Raw genomic sequence first — 18,831 nt, 5'->3', positions numbered from 1 at the left:
AGGATAAAACGTATATAGTGTATCATATTGTGTGTTTGTATGGTGATCCCTATATTTTGGATAAAGGAGGCATATGGTATAGGGAAGACCAATCAATACATGTATAGAGAAAGGGCATAAACTATGAAAGGACTAACCAATCATCTTTAGCAAATGAATATTATACAATCAAACACCACTTTAGATTTGAGGACACACAAATTGTTGTTGTTGACGATCATATTTGAAGAGGTGATCGACCAAAGCGACAAGGATTGGCAAATATGAGTAAAGCTACAATAGAGATGATGGTATGAGATTAGTTGGTCCCTTTCTAAAATAATTAAAACTTCTCTATAGCCTTACAAAATTGATCCTTGATTATGTTTAATAATTTGTTACAATGATATAGTTTTTCTAATTGGGACATAATTACATCTAATAAAAAATTGAAGTAAACCCCAGGTTGTCATCAAGTATCTAATTGGAGTTATTATATTAGAAAAACATGTTTTCATCCTCACCAATTCATCTCGATCATGTGATATCGATCCATAATGTTGATAAAATATGTTGGCAAGCAATTTTTACCTTAAAAGCATTTTTCTTCTTGTTGTGGACATTGGAAACATTAAATATATCAAAACACTTGTACTTTCAACTTAGTGATAATTCAATAATATCATATAGAATACATGTTATTGCATAAGATTCCCACTTTAAAAATTGTTTGATGGATAGATACCTCCTCTCACCATCCTCTGTCCATTTTTACAAAACACTTGATGATAAGCTCATTTTAAAAAGGGGGAAAAAATGTAGAATGGTAAAAAAATGGCTCTCTTATCCATTACAGTAAAGTTGTTTTTCAAATTACACAATCCCACCATATGGTTCAATCATCCCACCCTCTATTTTGATAAAGTTTGTGCAAGTCAATGACAAATGCATGCATTTCACTATTGGCATTCTCCCAACGCCTCATATTAGAATGTTTCTAATGAAGTTTTGATGGTTGTTGATCCTAGCACGACCCTTTCACTGTCCCATTCTTCTTCAATGCAAACTCCCTTTGCAACCATCAGTGGCTCTTCTTTTGTCTCATGCATTATGTACCTTCCCCCTACTCAAGCCAATATTGGGGACGGTGACAATTCTAGTTTTGTTTTCACCTTTCTTCAAATGATGGGCATTTCTTTGAGTGCTCAAAATGATCTAGAGCCTTTTATTAATCCTTTGACATACAATAGGACTATGTTGGGCACAAAATCTATGTCTACTCTCAAAAGCTTCTACGGACAGCATCAAAACTTGCTCAAATTCAAGTAGGGTCCTATAGGTTTCCACTCAAATGACAATTAGTTCTCCTGGTAATCATATCACTCCTAGCACGAAGGTTGCTTCAAGGCCTACATGTCCACCATCATTGATTTTTGGGTTCTCCTCACCCTCGGCAAAGTAACTTATGCCCCCTTCTCTGTCCACAATCCACCCTTGTGGTGGTTTGTGGCCAAAATGTTCTTGAAAAAGAATACTTCTATATGCATAAGGGTTTGGTTTGTACATTCAGTAATCTTTGGCCTTCCCATCCTAATCTTCAGAAATGGATGTTGAATTCTTGGAGGCCTATCATTGAGGGCAGGATCAAGCTCTTCCCTTATGCCAGGTGGTTTTTCATTGCATCTTTTGACTCTTCAATGGGCAAGAATTTGATGCTTAATGATAGGTTGTAGTTGTGAGGAGAGCACACACTCTCTCTCAATCAAGCCTTGGTCTTCTTCTACAACTTCCTTTCCAAACCTCTCAATGTCAAACTTGTGTGTTATCTTCTGAATCTTCCCCTACAATTTTGGAAAGATTCTTGCAATAAGGCCATAGGCAAATCTATTAGACATTTCCTAAAGGTTGACTCTACCACTTCTCATATGGGTCACTCTACCTTTGCTCATATTTTCATGGAATTGATATCTCCAGGCCTCTTCATTGGGACATGGTTTTGATAGCAAGGGATAGGCCTTGGACTCAACTACTCAATTATGAGTCTCCCCTTCTAATGAAGATGTTTTACCATCAATCACCTAGTTGTTTCATCCACAAATGCATGGGCGCAATGATGTGGTGGAAGAATGCTAGCAAAGATCACTTGACTATGCATGCCTCCAACTATCTAATTAATAACTCCTCTCAAGATGATGATGTGTTCTCAACATGTTGAATCTCAAGCACCTAAAACAACTCTGGCAGTTCCTACCCCTCCCTACAAATCCGTCAGCTCGCATTGGTGAGTCTCATCCTCCTACTCCCATCACTTGGTTCACTGTTCCTTCAACTTCAACTCAGCTTTAAACTACTCATGTAGTGGAAATTTGACATCTAGCTTCTCTGCCTTGTCATTCCAATGTTTCTGTTGTGCACAATGATGGGCCCTTTGTGGAGGAATCCTTGCCCAATCTCCTTGTTTTGTGGATTTGGATAATGATATTTCTTGGACTGTAATACAGAGGCAGAAGAAAGGTCCTCGTAAATCCATCTCCCAATCTTGTATTAGAATGAAGGGTGTGAATCTGAACAAGGTTGGATCTATCATTGTCTAATGTGGACCTCGGGTCCCTATGCTATTTATTTCTTAGTTATTGCTGTGTATAGCGGATTGGCTACACTTGTGTGTCACTCTGTTTCATTTTGATGGCTATTTCGTCTTATATCTCATCGTGCGCGTTTGCTAGTTGGCTGATCTATTGTTCAAGGGTTTGGGCCCTATAAATCCCACTTTTACCAATATCAAAAACCACCATGTATATGAATGGTATGATGCCAAAATGCTCTCCCAATAACCATTCCTTAGCCTATAAATCATTTATAGAGATGATAATGTGAGCAACCAATTTGCTGTGTAAAACATAAGCATGTCTCCTGGCTTTGTAACAAATTTGTTTAGGATAAGGAACAACACACAATGGCAATCTCATCAAAAGTACTATACAGCACATCCACCCTATTGGAACCTGTGGTAAAATGTCTACTTTCAACAGAAGACAAAATTACAGGAAATTCAACCAGGTAATCTTTGTCTGATAGAATTTTTATAGACTGACAGTGACTTAAAATTAGCTTTTGTCTTTGTGCTGAGGAAGTTAGTTCAATCCAAGCTAATCATATTAATGAGATTCTGAACTTGGGTATAAATAAATCCAAACAAGCAAAAGTTTCATCCAAGTTTTGAGGGTTTCGTAAATAATACTAATTTGGGCAATGATGGTCCTCCTTATTTGTTATTGGAACTCTGTTCACAACTAGATAAATGTCTGGGAATAGAAAAGAAGTCCAAGAATTACATATAAAGTATGATAAATCTCTCTTATTAACATTCAAAAACTTCGTAAGCAATGTGTTCAACTCAACTTCCATCTTTACCATAATATGATTAGCTCTTCAAAAACTAATCATCAAGCTCCAAACTGTGGTTTAGTTTCTTTTTTCATAAAAATTACGATACCCTCTTTATTTGCTGATGGAAGAATACATTTCACTATGGTGAGGAAAAAAAATCCAAAAGTTGTCCTGTCTATAACGTGCTCATGGTACACAAGTGATAAACCAATTTAATGGTAACATAGATGTTAACAAAAATGGCAAACCTGAATAGTCAAAATTTCGATTCTCGCTGATAAAAACAAATTGCATATGGTCAAGATTAGCAATGTTTGTGATGCCACTAGGATCAATGTGGCTGGTAAGAAAAAAAAATATATGATAAAATACTGAGGATCTTTGCAAATCCCTTCACATGTAGAAGAAGAGATCGATTATGTGGGTGCTGATTGAGTTTGCTTTTTCTCTTCAGTTCCCACAGAGTTCCGAAGGGTAAAGATACCTGCAATACCACGGGCCCTGGCATACTGTTCTATCTCATCAAATCTTTGTTTCAAAAGCACCAATTCACGTGCTAAATCATCATCTCTTTGCCTCAATGCCTAGTAATAAGATATGCGGTATATCAGACATCATATCAAATAAATACCAGCATGGGATGCCATTATAAAAAAACAGCAGACATGAATCAATGTAATGAAAAATACAAATTGCATTTCTCTCCAAGAAAAGCTGACAGACATTCCTGTATTGAATTAGATGCAAACTGATAATGATAAACTGAGCCATTCAAGAGAATAGAATAGGATTCTGTGAAAACCATTAATGAAACAAATTTGCTATAGCACTCAAGGAGGCCTAGGAATTTAAGCTTTCATGCATGAGACCAAGCAGTTTAAATTAATCTAAATTCCCATTCAAGGCTTAGCCGAGGCTCATCTCCCATCCAAAATGTTTGCCTCCAAGAATTAGATCAAAGCTAAAGACTGATGCCTACCTTAGGGTCAGACGTAGTTCAATTTCCAAGGGACATGCCTTGTTGCAAATAGGTAGTTACTGTGAATACTAAATATCCAGTGTAAGCAAATGTTGCAACAGCTTGGACACTGATTCTTCAGTGGATCCCTTCATAAATGTTACAGAACTAAAAGATTTAATGGGGGGCAGCAGCAATTGACAGACACGCCAAAGAAAGTACTTTGTCAGCCTTGACATCTGAAGAAATTTGATCGGATCCAATTTCACTAGAACAAATTTTATCAGCTTAATGGCTTAAGGGCTGCACTACACTTCAATCAGTTAACATAGACATTTACTAAATTCCTTTAACCAATCTTATCTAACTGCATTCCATATAAATGTGTCCAAGGTAGGAAGTAACTTTGCATATATACATGTAACTGCCTTCCAATTTGCAAGCTAAACATCAAGCAAACAGTCGTGCTCAAGTTAGGAGATAGTGATATTGCTGTTGGTACAAAATGGGCTAAAAGTAGGACTTCAGTTGCAGTTACACAGTTCCAAGTAACATCAACCATGCAAATAAAAGTTTATCAGCTGTAAAAATGCATTTAGATTTGAATTAATTTTCATTTCAGAAAAATGCAAAATAAAAAAAATAAAAGGTTGGAGCTAATGCATTACTCAAAGTCTATAGTGTGCAGCTATCATTGCACTTTTGCTACCATAAAGATTATTAAAGATTAGGATAAATCTAAGAAAACATAGATGTTATGATCAAAAATCATATTTTTAGAAGTCCAAAAGCACCTTGGGATTCATACTGCATGCCATCTTTGATTGCAATGTCTTAAAGAAAAATGTAACTATATCAATCAGTCTCCTCTTGGTTTTGTTTCATCCAATTCGCCACCTTACCTATTAATGAATTTATGGTATATAACATAACCCTAAAAATACAACTTGGTATCACTTCATGTCTCTGACTTCACACTCTAGATGGTTGTTCTATGGATGCACGTAAAGTCTATAAACACAAATTCAATTAAAAAAGCACACAAAAATGTAGCATAGAAGAATCAACTGAAACCCATTCCAAAATAAAAAATAACACGAATATATACAGAACACTATATCTACAACCTACATTACCAAGATGGCAATCATTCTCACCATGCTCAAATATAAATGTACAACTCTCCAAAATACATAGGCAATGTGACATAAAGAGCGTACAAGAGTTCCCGCAATGAGTGTGAAAAAAGATGCACATATATGGGTGAGGAGCCAAAAGTTGTGCAAGGACTGGACGACCGTGGTAGAGCATGAACACAGAAGTCCAAACTTTTTGAACAAAATATGGCTCAAATTAGTTATAAAGATAGCACAACTGTTACCCAGCAATAATAATATATGAGGCAATAGCAACATATCGCAACCCGAAATAATCTTCGTTGACACTCTGCAAGCTAACCAGTAAGCACATCAATCGAGACAATACCGGGATCCACATACTACCGGAAACAAGGCCAAATGCTATGAAACTTGAACACAACAATGACCAAGAACACAAGGGCATAAACCCAAAACCACAATGCTAAACACTCAAACATGAAGAAATGCCACGCTCTCAAGCAATTCCACTGAAAACTGCCCAACCGGTAAGAACTAGACCGGTGCTCCTGCATCGAGATAGGACAATTGAAAAGAAGAATATGTACAAGAATGAGAATAGGAGACTCAAGGAATACATTGAAAGGATGAATAGGCATGAGGATCCTACCTTTTTCTCATCTATCGCAATTGATCGTGGATTTCCCTTTGATCATGAGGCAATAAGGAATACACATACAGAATTTGGAAAGTGGATTGAAGATGTTACAAAACAAGTAGATGATTTCCTAGCTCAATTTGTCCAAGCATTTGACAAATTGTCAATGCTCATGTTCATAATACAATATTTGGAAGGAGTTTGAAATGATTTCCAGTCGATACGAGAGAAGACAATTCCTCGCCTCGAAGTGTTGAACAAAAACCCGATGCCCACATTGATCCAAAAGGGAGTTGTGCACGAGGGAGATATTTATGATTTTCAAGGATGGTATTGTTCCTTAGCTATGAGGAAATCCACTTATGATCATGCGAGTTGGATTGTGCAGAGATGGAAGGATCAATCCAAGAGATTCAATCAAAGATCCTTACATCTATTGAAGAGTTGTTAGGGGTGGATGTCAATGCTTCCAGTGGTTTACACTTAGAAGAATTGAGAGAAAAGATGAAGTTTATTTACTTCAATCAGTTAGAATCTTTGAAGAAGAGCCAGATAGATAGTTTGGTTTCCCTATTGATCCACATCCACAATTTGCAAAAGCTTATGCCAGATTGGGAGAATGCCTTTGATTCTTTCTCAGATGCGTTGGATGTGATTGATGCACAGCAGGAGGCTTTGCCCAGTGTCACCATGGAGGAGCTCAACTCAGTTTTGGCCAAATTCTTGGAATATGTTGCTAAAGAGAGGGATGCAAGCTGGAATCTTCTAGAAGTTTCCCTACTTGATGACTAGGCGTCGTACTATTGGGTCACATGTTGGTGATTACTTTATTGATGTAAACCCTAATTAGGGAAAATTTAGGGCAGTGTTGGTATGATCTTGGCCCTTGATTCTCAATGAATCTTGACCCTTCATTCCATTTGAGACTCTATATATACCCCATTGCCTCTCATTTGTAAGAGAGACATTTTTGAGAATTGTCGCCTATATGCTACAGATTTGAATACAATCATTGAAGTTTGGTGATTTTGTTTAAGTGTTGTATACATTTGTGGTTCTCATTGCCTCCAAGTTTATATTAGAATTTGTTTCAAGTTTCTTAAGATTGAATGAAGAGTTGTTGAATGCATTTGTGTGGAATCCATTTAATCCATACCACTAGCTTTCTTGTTGATTGTAAGATTGCCTTGTGTGGTCAATTGGAATATAAATTATACTTAACTTAATTATTGCATGTCCATTGGTATGCATTGTCTTGATGGTATTGATGTTGATGGTGATAATTTGAACATCTATAAATTAACCTTAGATGATTGCACTAAGCTTGTGTTGAATTGTTCATTGATGGTGAGACCTTGCCTAGTAGGATTCCATTAAATCGTTCATTGCATCTTGCATTCTATGTTAGAATAGAATTTCTAAACCCCATTCCTTTTTCATTTTATTTGAAATCTTTGTTAGATTAGATCATGAACTATATTGCAAAATCTTAAGTCATTGGCAAAACCTATTCCAATCCATGATAAGTTTGATAATTCCATACAATTGTGTACGTCCCCAAGTTAAAACAGCAATTCACATCAACCATTGAGTTACCCACCTGTCAAGACCTGACCATAGAAACCTTGGAATCACTCTAGTTGATCAGACATTTAGCATCTGAGGTGATTTTGTTCAAGAGAGGATAAAGTACTTTGGTATTTTATTCTATGTTCGTATGTGCATAAAAACACATCAACAATAAGAAAACTAGGAGTGAAAGTGACATTCAATTTGGAGTAATACCTAGATACTGCAAGAAGAAGATCGAAGTCCCAGATCCCCACGGTAGCACCAAAGAATGTCTCTAGTGGCCAAGGATATAATTTGACAAGTGTAAGAAATAAGTAGCGTGTACTCGAGTCCTAAATCATACCAACTCAAAATTAAAAATACTTGTAGAGGGGCTTGAAATTCCTACGAATATGTGGTATGTTGTATTATACCGATACGCAAAATGACCTTAGCCAAGAAGATGGATATCCTGCTATATAGGTTCCTAACTATACTTCTAGGCATTTATGAACAATTTTTGTTTGGTAAAAGGTCTAAGGATAATAACAAGCACTTGGGATTAGGTCTTCAAGAAGTTGCTTTTAAATGGCAGTTTTCAGTCATTAACAAGATTATTTGAATATCCAGATATTCTTTGGATACCCATATACCCTACAGACATGCAGGATGAACAACCCAGCAATTTGTCAGGCCTGGCTGGTGGCATCAATAAGTGAGCATATACCTGGGTAACCAATCAAAAATAACAAAGGCAGAGGTCCTCTCTTCAACCTTAGGCAAACATACAATGAAATCCATACTGGTGGATTCCAATTTTTATTAATTAGAAATAGACAAAGGTTGCAACAAACCTGATCTATGATCTTTATCTACAGGCAATGGTCAAAAAAAAAGGATAAAGATGGAAGAGAGAGATGTTTTGATCTCTTGTTAGTGTGTATTTTTTTTTTTTTTTGGTTGAACTTTTTGTAAAATTATATTTTTGTAAGATACACTCAGATTTCATATTGGTCATATCTTGTGCCTCCCTATCTCATACAAAAGTTATACATATAAGGATATGGATATGCATTTGATTTGTATCCATAGCTCGTCCAAGGTGTATCATATTCATATCCATATCTGATATCAGTTATAATTTATGTTACCAAGCTCCTCTTGAAAACCCCCCCAATCCCCGTATGGGTTCAGTTAGGATCCGGACCTTGGGCTGGTTTTCTCTAGATTCACCCAAGGTCCCTCTTGGGCATCCCAAGTTCCTTGTGGTCTTTCATGTTACCAGGTTCCTGAACCACCCCCATACCCATGTGGGTTCAGTTTAGGTCCAATCCTGAGCTAGTTCCCCTCTAGGTTCGCCCAAGGAACCCAAGGTGTTGGGAGGGACCTCAGGCGAGCTTATGCTGAACCCAAGCAAACCCAAAAGAACGCAAGGGCTGCCCTAAAAAAAGGAAGAAAGTTAATTTTTTAAAACATTTTTATAAACAAAAAAGTGCTTGCATACCTAATTTCACTTCACTCGTCAGTGATTAAATTGTGAAAAAGGCATGTGACATGAAGGTCTTAGTTTGGGCTTGGTGGCGAGTGCTTTGCCCCTTGACACCACCTTGTATCGCAACAAGGAATGCACCAAGGGCACAACCCCCTGAACCCCACTATGGGCTTTACCCCAAAGCTCCACAAGGGGTGCTGCCCCTCAACTCCATTGGGATCTACAATCCGAAACCCTCACTAGTTATCAAGATTTCTTGTTACACAAGAAACTTGATTACGATGAGGGGGTGATGAGGGATTGAGATCTTACTCTTGAGTGTGTTGACAAAAGATGTTATTGTTACACAACTTGCTAGAAATCTCTTTAGATGAGGCAGCTTGTACAATGCATGGCTAGTATAAGTGGCATGTAACTCATTGTGTTTCATGTAAAATTGAACCAAATGCTGACTTCTATACTTTTGATTAAAAGCAATATGAAGACTATTAAATATTGACTGTAATGTCCATTGCATATTGATATTTGACAAATCACTAAATAATGAATTAATGAGTATTTTCATCTCTACAAATTATGAGGTATTCAAATATTTTGTTTAGTGGCAATTATGAGTATCACTATTTTATATTATATAATTTTAAATTTTTTAATACATATATATGTTAATGTACCCATACTCAGAAAAAAAAAATTGTTGTACCACCATACTCAATACCCATATCCATACCCGCACTTGTACTAGAATCAATAACTTAAGACATAGGGATATTTTTTTGTGGGAGGGGAGGAAGATGTATCTAAAAATAGCAATACATTGTGATTTTATGATATTATATTTAAACTTCACTTTCTTTAATAATTTTGATCACAAAGTACTAAAGACCCTAAATGACCCAATAAGAAAAGATCCATAAAGCCGAGGAAAAAAGAGCACTCATTAGAGAAATCTTCAAAGCTAAGATATGATGGTGCTTCAAACATAACACAAGAAATGATGGGTCATTGTTCAGAATTCAAAAAATATTTTTTTACTTAAACCCTTGCAAATAATTGAGATAAAATCAGAGCTCTGCAAAGAGTATCGAATTGGCTATCATTTTATGGAAAGTTAACTTGGCAATTGATGAGATTCTAGCACCATTATTATTGAGGATATGAAATTGTGTAAGAGTCAACCTCAGAAGAACAATTAAAAAACTTAAATCAATTCACCCAAATTCAATATTATCATTCTCATGTTTATCTTGCAAATGAAGGGGTAACCTTGAAACAAAAGCTTGGAAGAGATATGATCCAAGTCCAATATTTTACCACGGTTACTAGGTTAGAAATTTCATATAATAAAGAGAAAATATATAATCCAAGTACACACGGATCATAAGGTGTTTATCTACTAACGATAAGGAAAATAAAGACAATTATCTATGCTTCCCCAAGTTTCCAAGAAAGGGATGGCAAGGTATGATAGGACGTGTTTCCAATATGGGGAATGTTTTGGCCATTTTTTAGGGGAAAGGTATTAAAAAAATAAGAATTTTTTTAAAATATAAGGAAAATTCAATAGTCATATGATAGCACTGGTAAAGCATTCATCATAGACATTATAGAACCTTTGTGAGCACGGGTAATTGAATAGGAATTATAAGCATGAAATAATAAAGACATGCCTAACTCATGTGTATTTAAGTGAGGGATTTATGATTAAATTTTTCCTAAAGCCTTTTGTTGTCAAACTCATTAACAAAAAAGAACGGCTAAAGTAAAAAAATAACTGATTATGTTCCAATTTGAGCTTTAGATGGGCTACTGATAGATAGGATTGTTCTATGAGCTGTTTGAGCAAATACATTTTTGCATTATAAAAATGGCATTTCCTACCAACTATGACTTAACTCATATTCAACTATATAATGACTGTAGCATGCCAACTCTGCCTGTGTGAGTCCTTGTATACTAAACAAGTTGTTGTCCAATGTATGAAACAAGATAATCCTTGACTGTGACTTTGATTGTGAAGACGTAGAGATTTGAACTAGGGGATATGTATTTTGTAGATTTTGTGGTCATGATTCATCATTGTTCTATTACTTATTTAGACTTTGTAACGTCCCCTACTAGGAGTAAGCCTGTTTCCCATAATTAAACATACATCATCATCACTTCTCATGCCTTCAATCAGATTATTGAAACTGGAGAACAATTAATTATTTATAATACAATCAATAATTATTATATTTAGGCCCCATCCTTACTTCTTTCCTAGCCCTAATGGAGGACAGGGATTTACTGTCATAGGGTGCTTGGAAACCAGTCTACAAGTAGGCTCCCTCAAGGTTTCAGGACTCCATCCATACCCCATCTCGGGCTTACCTATCTTGTGAGGATTTACTCTGCATCTCCCTACACACACCAACCTATCCTCTCAAAGGCAATAGCGAATGATTAAACACTAGGCCATTAATATAATAAACTTTCATGTAATATGAATGCATACGTACATAAATGAAATTAAGTATAAATCTGATCTCCCTATTATTATCAACTGCAAATCTTGTTGACAATACTCCTTATATGTATTGATACCAGAATAAATATTATAACTTATATTATATATATTGGCTCATTATTCCTAATACGATGCAGACATAACATAAATGTAAAAAAACATATGATCCAAGTAAGATACAGCATACCAATTACGTGTCAATTTATAAGTCTGCTATCTGCAGTTTCTAAACTTAAATCTGCTATTATTGGTTGTCCATCAATGATCTGCTAGAATGTTTTCCTTGCTTTCCTCCCAAAATTGATCTAGCTTATGTACTCCCTTATACCACTCCATCAGTCTTGAAGGGTTGTGACCCTTCTACAAGTTGTGGCCCATGGAAAGTGTATGTCCATGCACATGCCAAGTGGTGTCGCTTGGAGTGGTGTGTGTCCCTTGCTAACCACACCTCCTCAGATGCTGCTCATAATCCCTTGGTATTCTGTTAACTAATCTTTAATCTGTTCTTACCTCCTAGGGAAGATCGTGGCTCTGACAATAATGAACATGGATTGCTGTTAATTGACAATCGGAGTAAGAAGTTCTGAAATCGTAAGACAACTTGTGGTTTGGGTGTGTGACAGATCGGAGGCATGACAGATTTAAAGTTTGTTGGGGGTTTGGGGGCAACACCCCACCAGGTTCAAGAGGTAGAGCCCCTTGCAGGGTCCAAGATACAAGGCGAGGTCAAGGAGCAGAGCTCTGTAATGTCCCCTTTTGGGACTTGGCTTATACTCGGTCCTGAGACACAATTCTAAGTTTAATTAGAGTTGTAAGAAATTATTAATTACAATTTTGTCAAAATTACATATGTTTTATTATAAAAAAATCAAGAATGGTTTGGAGGGAAGAACTTATCTTTTTCCAGTGTTCCACGGGCATTGGGGACGGGGGACGGGGGGACGGGGGGGATGCGTTTCCGGGACGAGGGGACCAAGGGCCTAAATTTGGGGACGGCGAGGGGACGGCGGGGGGGACGGCAGCGGGGGGGGTGGCGGGGTGGTGTGCTCATATATATACATATAGTACTTGAAAAACTAGTTTTGAAAAGATGTATAACAGTATAACAGCATAAGAATTAGATTTCAAATGAAACTATAGGAAATACCAAGATTACTTAGATTAGTAATACTAATTGCTAAATGCTAAATAAAATTTGACAAATGAAATTGTCAAATTGGAGATTTCTCATTTCTATCATATGAATATCGAAAAAGGAAAATGAAAATTTCAAAATACGAATATTTGATGCCATTGCAAAGTCTATAACAATAAAGATGATTACATGGCTCATCATTACGATGAGTAGCCAAATACAAATACGTGTAGCAATAGCAGTACAAAAGAGACTAGAGTCAAATACAAAATGACAAAACTGAAAACTCAAACTGTAGCTAATGGAGGCCTCTAATCATCTGCGAACTCCTCCTCACTGGAACTGCTGGACTCCTGAGGATCAAAGTCCCTCAAGCTCACACCAACTAGCCCTGCATCTGAAGTGGTAGGATCATCCTCATCAATTTGTGAAGGCTCCTCTGGCTCTACATCCCATCGTGCCACTGGACTCTCCTTGTACACAAGTGTCTTGCGGTCCATGAGACGCAAAGCACTGTGTACAGCCACAAGCTTCTCTGCTCTCTTAGAGGTAAGTTTGTTCCTCTTAAGAGAGTGGATGAAGCTATATGTAGACCAATTCCTCTCAGCAGCTGAAGAACTGGAAACCTGGGATAGCAGATGGATGGCTAGAGTGGTGGTCAAAGATTTCGGGCCATGACAATTCCACCATAAAAGTGGGTCCTCCTGTGCCATGCTGTCTATATCCATCTTTGCTGCATCTGAATAACCTCTAAGAGTGGCAAATCTTCCCCACTCAGTGCGCATTGTGCCGGCATCTCTGGAATCAAACATCTTCTCTATGCACCTAAAGAAACCCGCCTTCACCTCATCATCCTGAATCGGTGTCAGTCTACCCGGTCTAGCCTTGTACCACTTAGGATTCAAGGCAAAGGCAGCCATATGCAAAGGAGTGTTCAACTTGTCCCATCTACGCTGAATGATAGGCTGGATTTGCTCATTGTAGAATGCTAAAGAGGGGTCCTTCACTCGCACAGCAGCCCTCATCTGGTCAAGCATAGAGTCAATGCACTCATACACCTCTCCAAGGTTAGGTGCATCCCCATCCCCATATCTGATCACCTTGAATACTGGAGAAATGATAGAGACAATGTATTTCGCATCAGTGCAAAACACATCACTCTTCACTATCTCCTTCACCCTTCTCCCTTGCTCTTTCTTGGCCTCAGCCCACCTATTCCACTCATTAGTCATAACCATGAGTTGCAATGCCTCTTGCAACTCAATCATTCTCTCCAAGAGAATGAAATAGGATGCATATCTAGTCTCAACTGGTTTCAAGAACTCCTTCTTCGCGAAGGTCCTAAAGAGTGCATGTGAAGTGTGGTGGTTGCAGATAAACATCTGCACATCTCTCGCATCGGTGACCACTCCTCTAATCCAGTCTATCTTCCCCATGTCCTTGAGTGCATTGTTCATGGCATGCACACAACATGGGGTCCACCAAATGTGTCTATAGGCTGCCTCAACGAGTCTCCCTGCTGCTCTACACACATAGGCTGCATCTGTCACTACTTGGACCACATTTTGTGGCCCAACCTCCTCGATAGCCTCCCTGAGGACCTGAAACTGGAAATCAGCATCTTTACGATGCCCTGTACAATCAACTGCTCTAAGGAAGTATGGGCCCTCTGCACATGTGACCATGACGTTGATGAGTGGACGATGGCTAATGTTCGTCCACCCATCCATAACTATGTTGCACCCCGATGCCACCCAACATGCCTTCATCTTCTCCATCAAAATATTGATCTTGGAATAGCATTTATCCAAGATCAAGGTCCTCATTTTCGTCTCCCCTGGTGGCACATAATATGGTCCTCCCTTGGCCACCATAGCCATCATCTCCCTATAATAAGGAGACCGTGTAACATGAAATGGAATGCCATTGGCAAAGAAGAACTTGCCAATGGATTCATCTATCTCATCTCTCAACTGCACATTAAACATATCAGCAATGGGGTTGCTCTGTGGTGTATGCAACCTACGTTTCCCAGCCCTGGCAGCAGTAGAAGTGGAAGTAGATGGAGATCCAAACATCATTCCTCCCGCCTGCGAAGCATGAGAAGTATGTGGCACTGGCACATTCTGGTTGTCGTGAAGTGATGCCCTAGCAGACAAAGTAGTAGGCATTGAAATATTTGTGTCATCTGGAACCCCCCAAAGCCTGTTAAACTCAATTCTGTACTGTATATTTTTGGGTTCCTCCAAAAACTTACAATGTTTCACGCCTTTTCCTCTCCAAAACAAAAAGTGTGCATTCACCCTGCTAATGCTACCGAACCATTCTCTGTCACAAATATTGCACTTCCACTTCCTTGTTCCCCCACTTGAATGTGATGCAGTGCCTTGTACTGATATTCGTGAAGCAAACTGTTTTAGAGGAGACTTAGGATCAAAATGACCCCTAGCATATGGTGCCAACAACTCTGAAGGGCAACCTGTACTAGCTGGTGCACTTGCCATAGAACTAGATTGGGCTCCAAGATCAGCCCCATGGTCACCCCCCTCATTTTCAGGTTCATATTCTGAATCATTCTCACTATGAAAATGGATTTCCATGTCATCTTCACTCATGCCTTGGGAGCTCATTGTGAAATTGACACTGCATTTCACAAAATAAAAATAAAAATAAAATCAGCCTTGTTTAACAATATATTTTTAAATTTTTTTCCTATTCATCTCAAAATGAGATTTGATGTTGAATCTTGAGGGCAAAATGATTCATCATTTTGCCCTCAAGATTCAACATCAAATCTCATTTTGAGTCTTGAGATGAATAGGGAAAAAAAACCAAAAATGACATAGAACAATGAAAATCAGAAAGTAAAACAAAAAAAAAACAAGAAGAAGTTGAAAAACCCTACCTTGTGCTTGAAAAATCTCTCCAAAATGTAGAAGAATCTTCTTCTTCCTCTTCTTCTTGCTTCTTCTAGCTCCTATCACGCTTGCAATCACTTTTCTCACCCCTTCAATCAATCTTCTTCAAGTATTTCCTCCTCTTCAAGTTGCTGGAAAAAAAATCAGTTTTCCAAAATGAGAGTGAAATCCAAAATAAACATGCTTTTGTGTTGTTTTGGGGGGTAGGGTGGGGCCCACGTCCAATTAGGGTTACCCCTTAACCCCCCCCAAAAAGGCACATGTTTAAAAAAAACTTTAAAAAGTGTCTTTTTTCACGTGGGAACGCGGGAGACGCCCAGGCGTCTTCCACGGAGATGCCCAGACGTCTCCCAGGAGACGCCCAGACGTCTCCACGTCTCCCTGGGAGACGCGGAGACGCGGGGACGTCTCCACGTCCCAACGGCGTTTGGGTGGCGGTGGCGGGACGGCGAGGGACGTCGCGTCCCCGTCCCCCCGTCCCCGAGACGTCTCTGACGGGGGGACGCGCCCAAAAAGGGGGGGGATGCGTCCCCGTGGAACACTGTCTTTTTCTGATTTGACAATGAGAATGGAATGTTCCTTCTGCATGCCACCAAAGACAAAATGCTACTGCCTGTAACTTAATAATAATACTAATCCGATCCATATGTCATTCTCTCTAATTTTACATTTTTTTTGCTTATGTGATGTTCTTATGATGCTGTTTCTTTTTAGCACTTTCTTGTAATTATACATCTGGGACTTTATAAGTCTGTGGCTTAACTGAGCCATATAATCAGGATATAAATAAAAATTCGAAAAGTCTCCTTAAAAATGGTGATACCTGATAATACTCATGGTCCTTTCTGTGTCATCGTGTTACTGTGTCTTCATAACATTATTGTTTTCATCCTCCCCACATGGTATTGACCATTCCTTATGACAATAGCTATAAGCTATGTAAGCCTGCGTTGTCTGATGTGCTAAGATGGTCATACAGATGTAAATGTTGGTATCCCTTTGTAGTGCCACGTTGCTGTTCCAAACGGGATTAGGAAATAAAATCCCTTTGTAGTGCCACATGGTATTGGCCATTCCTTATGACAATAGCTATAAGCTATGTAAGCCTGCGTTGTCTGATGTGCTAAGATGGTCATGCAGATGAAAATGTTGGTATCCCTTTTTAGTGCCACGTTGCTGTTCCAAACGGGATTAAGAAATAAAATGCAAAACATGCCGATCTTGTGGGGTATTACTGTTATGAAACTTTTCTTCAATTATGGATAATGTGTCCATACTGGACTGGCGGTAATCACAGCATGACTCTTGATCAGTCCCTATGATGTTACTGATCCTGTATGCGTTTCTAACTTACTATGCTATCTGATTGCAGTATAATTTATTATATTCCTCGATATTCAGTTTGATAGCATTTCCGATTCTTATCCTCTTTGGGTAAGCAATGGTACTGAGTGTACCCTTACGGCCTGCTCCTTAAATATGGACCGGCCTTAATCCTAATTCCTCTAGCAGCGAAGTTGATTTTCCCCAAACCATAATTTCTCCCTATATTCCCATGCTCCCATTTAAGTGAGTTGAACTCCCTATATAAGATGGAAAAGTTGCCTTTTGGAGATACGTCTCTTCATAATGATGCCTCCCTAGTAATAAGCGGTTAATGAGGAATTGGAGACACCATAGCTACTGTTTGCCACCGTAAACGATTAAATGCAAAAAGTAAATGCACAAAACATAATTGATATATATTAAAGAACCAGTTTCTGTATTCATTCAACAGTCCATGTACATCAAGTGCTTATAACATTACATCAGACACGACTATCATGATGATACTAAGAAGAAACGGTATGCAATATATAATACCTGAAGGGGTGCGACCAACCGTCGCGTCCAACTGCCCTTCGAGACGACTAACTAACTGACTGCCGTAACTCATTATTATCGACGACAACATAAACATAATATGACAACATAACATAATGATTATTCCCGGCAACATCATCCCCCCCAAGAAAAGAAGTCGTCTCCAGAACGACTTAATACAAAATAGAGATGACATTAAACAAAACCAAGGTAGAGAACTGCAGGAATTGCGAACGCTAGTCGAGCGTGGAACTCATACACCTGTTGCGTCCTCGCTTGAAAACCCTTTTCTGCTACCATCCGATGCTCAAGTGCGGATTTCACCATTAGTGCTTCCTTTGACATTAGAATCCTCCTATGCCTAAACCAAACTTGTCTGCAAAACACGCTTTTCAGTCTCAGCCTCCACCAACTGCTACTCAAGTGATACTGTCTCCCTAGCCAATTTGTCCTCGATAGCCACCCGCGCTACCCTCTCGACATCCAACTCCTGGGTACGCTGAGCTAATTCTCACGCTACTACTGCCTCCAGCCTGTGGTCAGCTCCTCCCGAGCCCTCTGTGCATCCACCAAGGCAACCTCACGTCCAGCCGAGACATACTCCAAGTTCCTCAAAGCGTACCATTCCTGCCTAGAGGTGGCCACAACCCTCTAGCACAAAGGCTAGGAGACGCCTCAAATCCTCCATCACACTCCCCAGAGGCTGATAACTGAACTGAATAACTCTCTGTTGTCGTACGACTTCGCGTTCTTGCAATGCCTTCCTTCAAACTCTGTTTGTTCGCAACCTCCAAATCCATCTCCCTCTACGGCTTATGGCTTCCCCGCCAATTCTTAGCTTCAGGCTTCTTTCTCACAGTACGGAACAACCCCAACACTTACCATGACTTCTCGGATGCCCTTTGCCCAACTCCAAAAAGTGTATTGTAGCTCAAAAATAAACTGGGGGTCTGGGGGCAACGCCCCAGCGGGGTTGAGGGGCAGCGCCCCTCGCAGGGCGCCAACACCAATTTACAACCCTCAGAACCACCAGAAAGTCCATGGCGCGCATCATTTCTGTGATATTTTAAGATGTCAAAATCCTTCTTTTCCACTCTAATATTTTCAGCGTCCTGGCTCCAGATGTCATTGAATGATTTTTCAATCTGGTCGTCATCGTTTTTTTTGTTTTTGTTTTTTTCACTGTAATGTCCCCAATGGCACCCCGGCCATACAACCTCCCCGTACGGTCAACAACAGCACTGACACCTCCAATTGTATGGCCACCTTCCCGTGCGGTCA

The 18,831-nt window shown here is 38.9% G+C and overlaps 1 protein-coding gene across 2 annotated transcripts in view; it reads right to left on the bottom strand.

Moving 5' to 3' along the window:
- Nucleotides 1–3,613: 3,613 nt before the first annotated feature.
- The window catches only part of LOC131040261 (OPA3-like protein), a 60,073-nt gene continuing 44,855 nt past the window's right edge, over nt 3,614–18,831 (bottom strand). For both annotated transcript variants that reach the window (XM_057973158.2, XM_057973157.2), the window contains one exon: nt 3,614–3,953. In XM_057973158.2, the coding sequence (XP_057829141.1) occupies nt 3,786–3,953 (168 nt within the window). In that variant the 3' untranslated portion in view covers nt 3,614–3,785. The remainder of the gene's footprint in view (nt 3,954–18,831) is intronic.

This window comes from Cryptomeria japonica, chromosome 7, assembly GCF_030272615.1.
Source record: "Cryptomeria japonica chromosome 7, Sugi_1.0, whole genome shotgun sequence".
Taxonomy (NCBI): Eukaryota; Viridiplantae; Streptophyta; class Pinopsida; order Cupressales; family Cupressaceae; genus Cryptomeria; species Cryptomeria japonica.
This window is presented reverse-complemented; position numbering and strand designations above follow the sequence as displayed.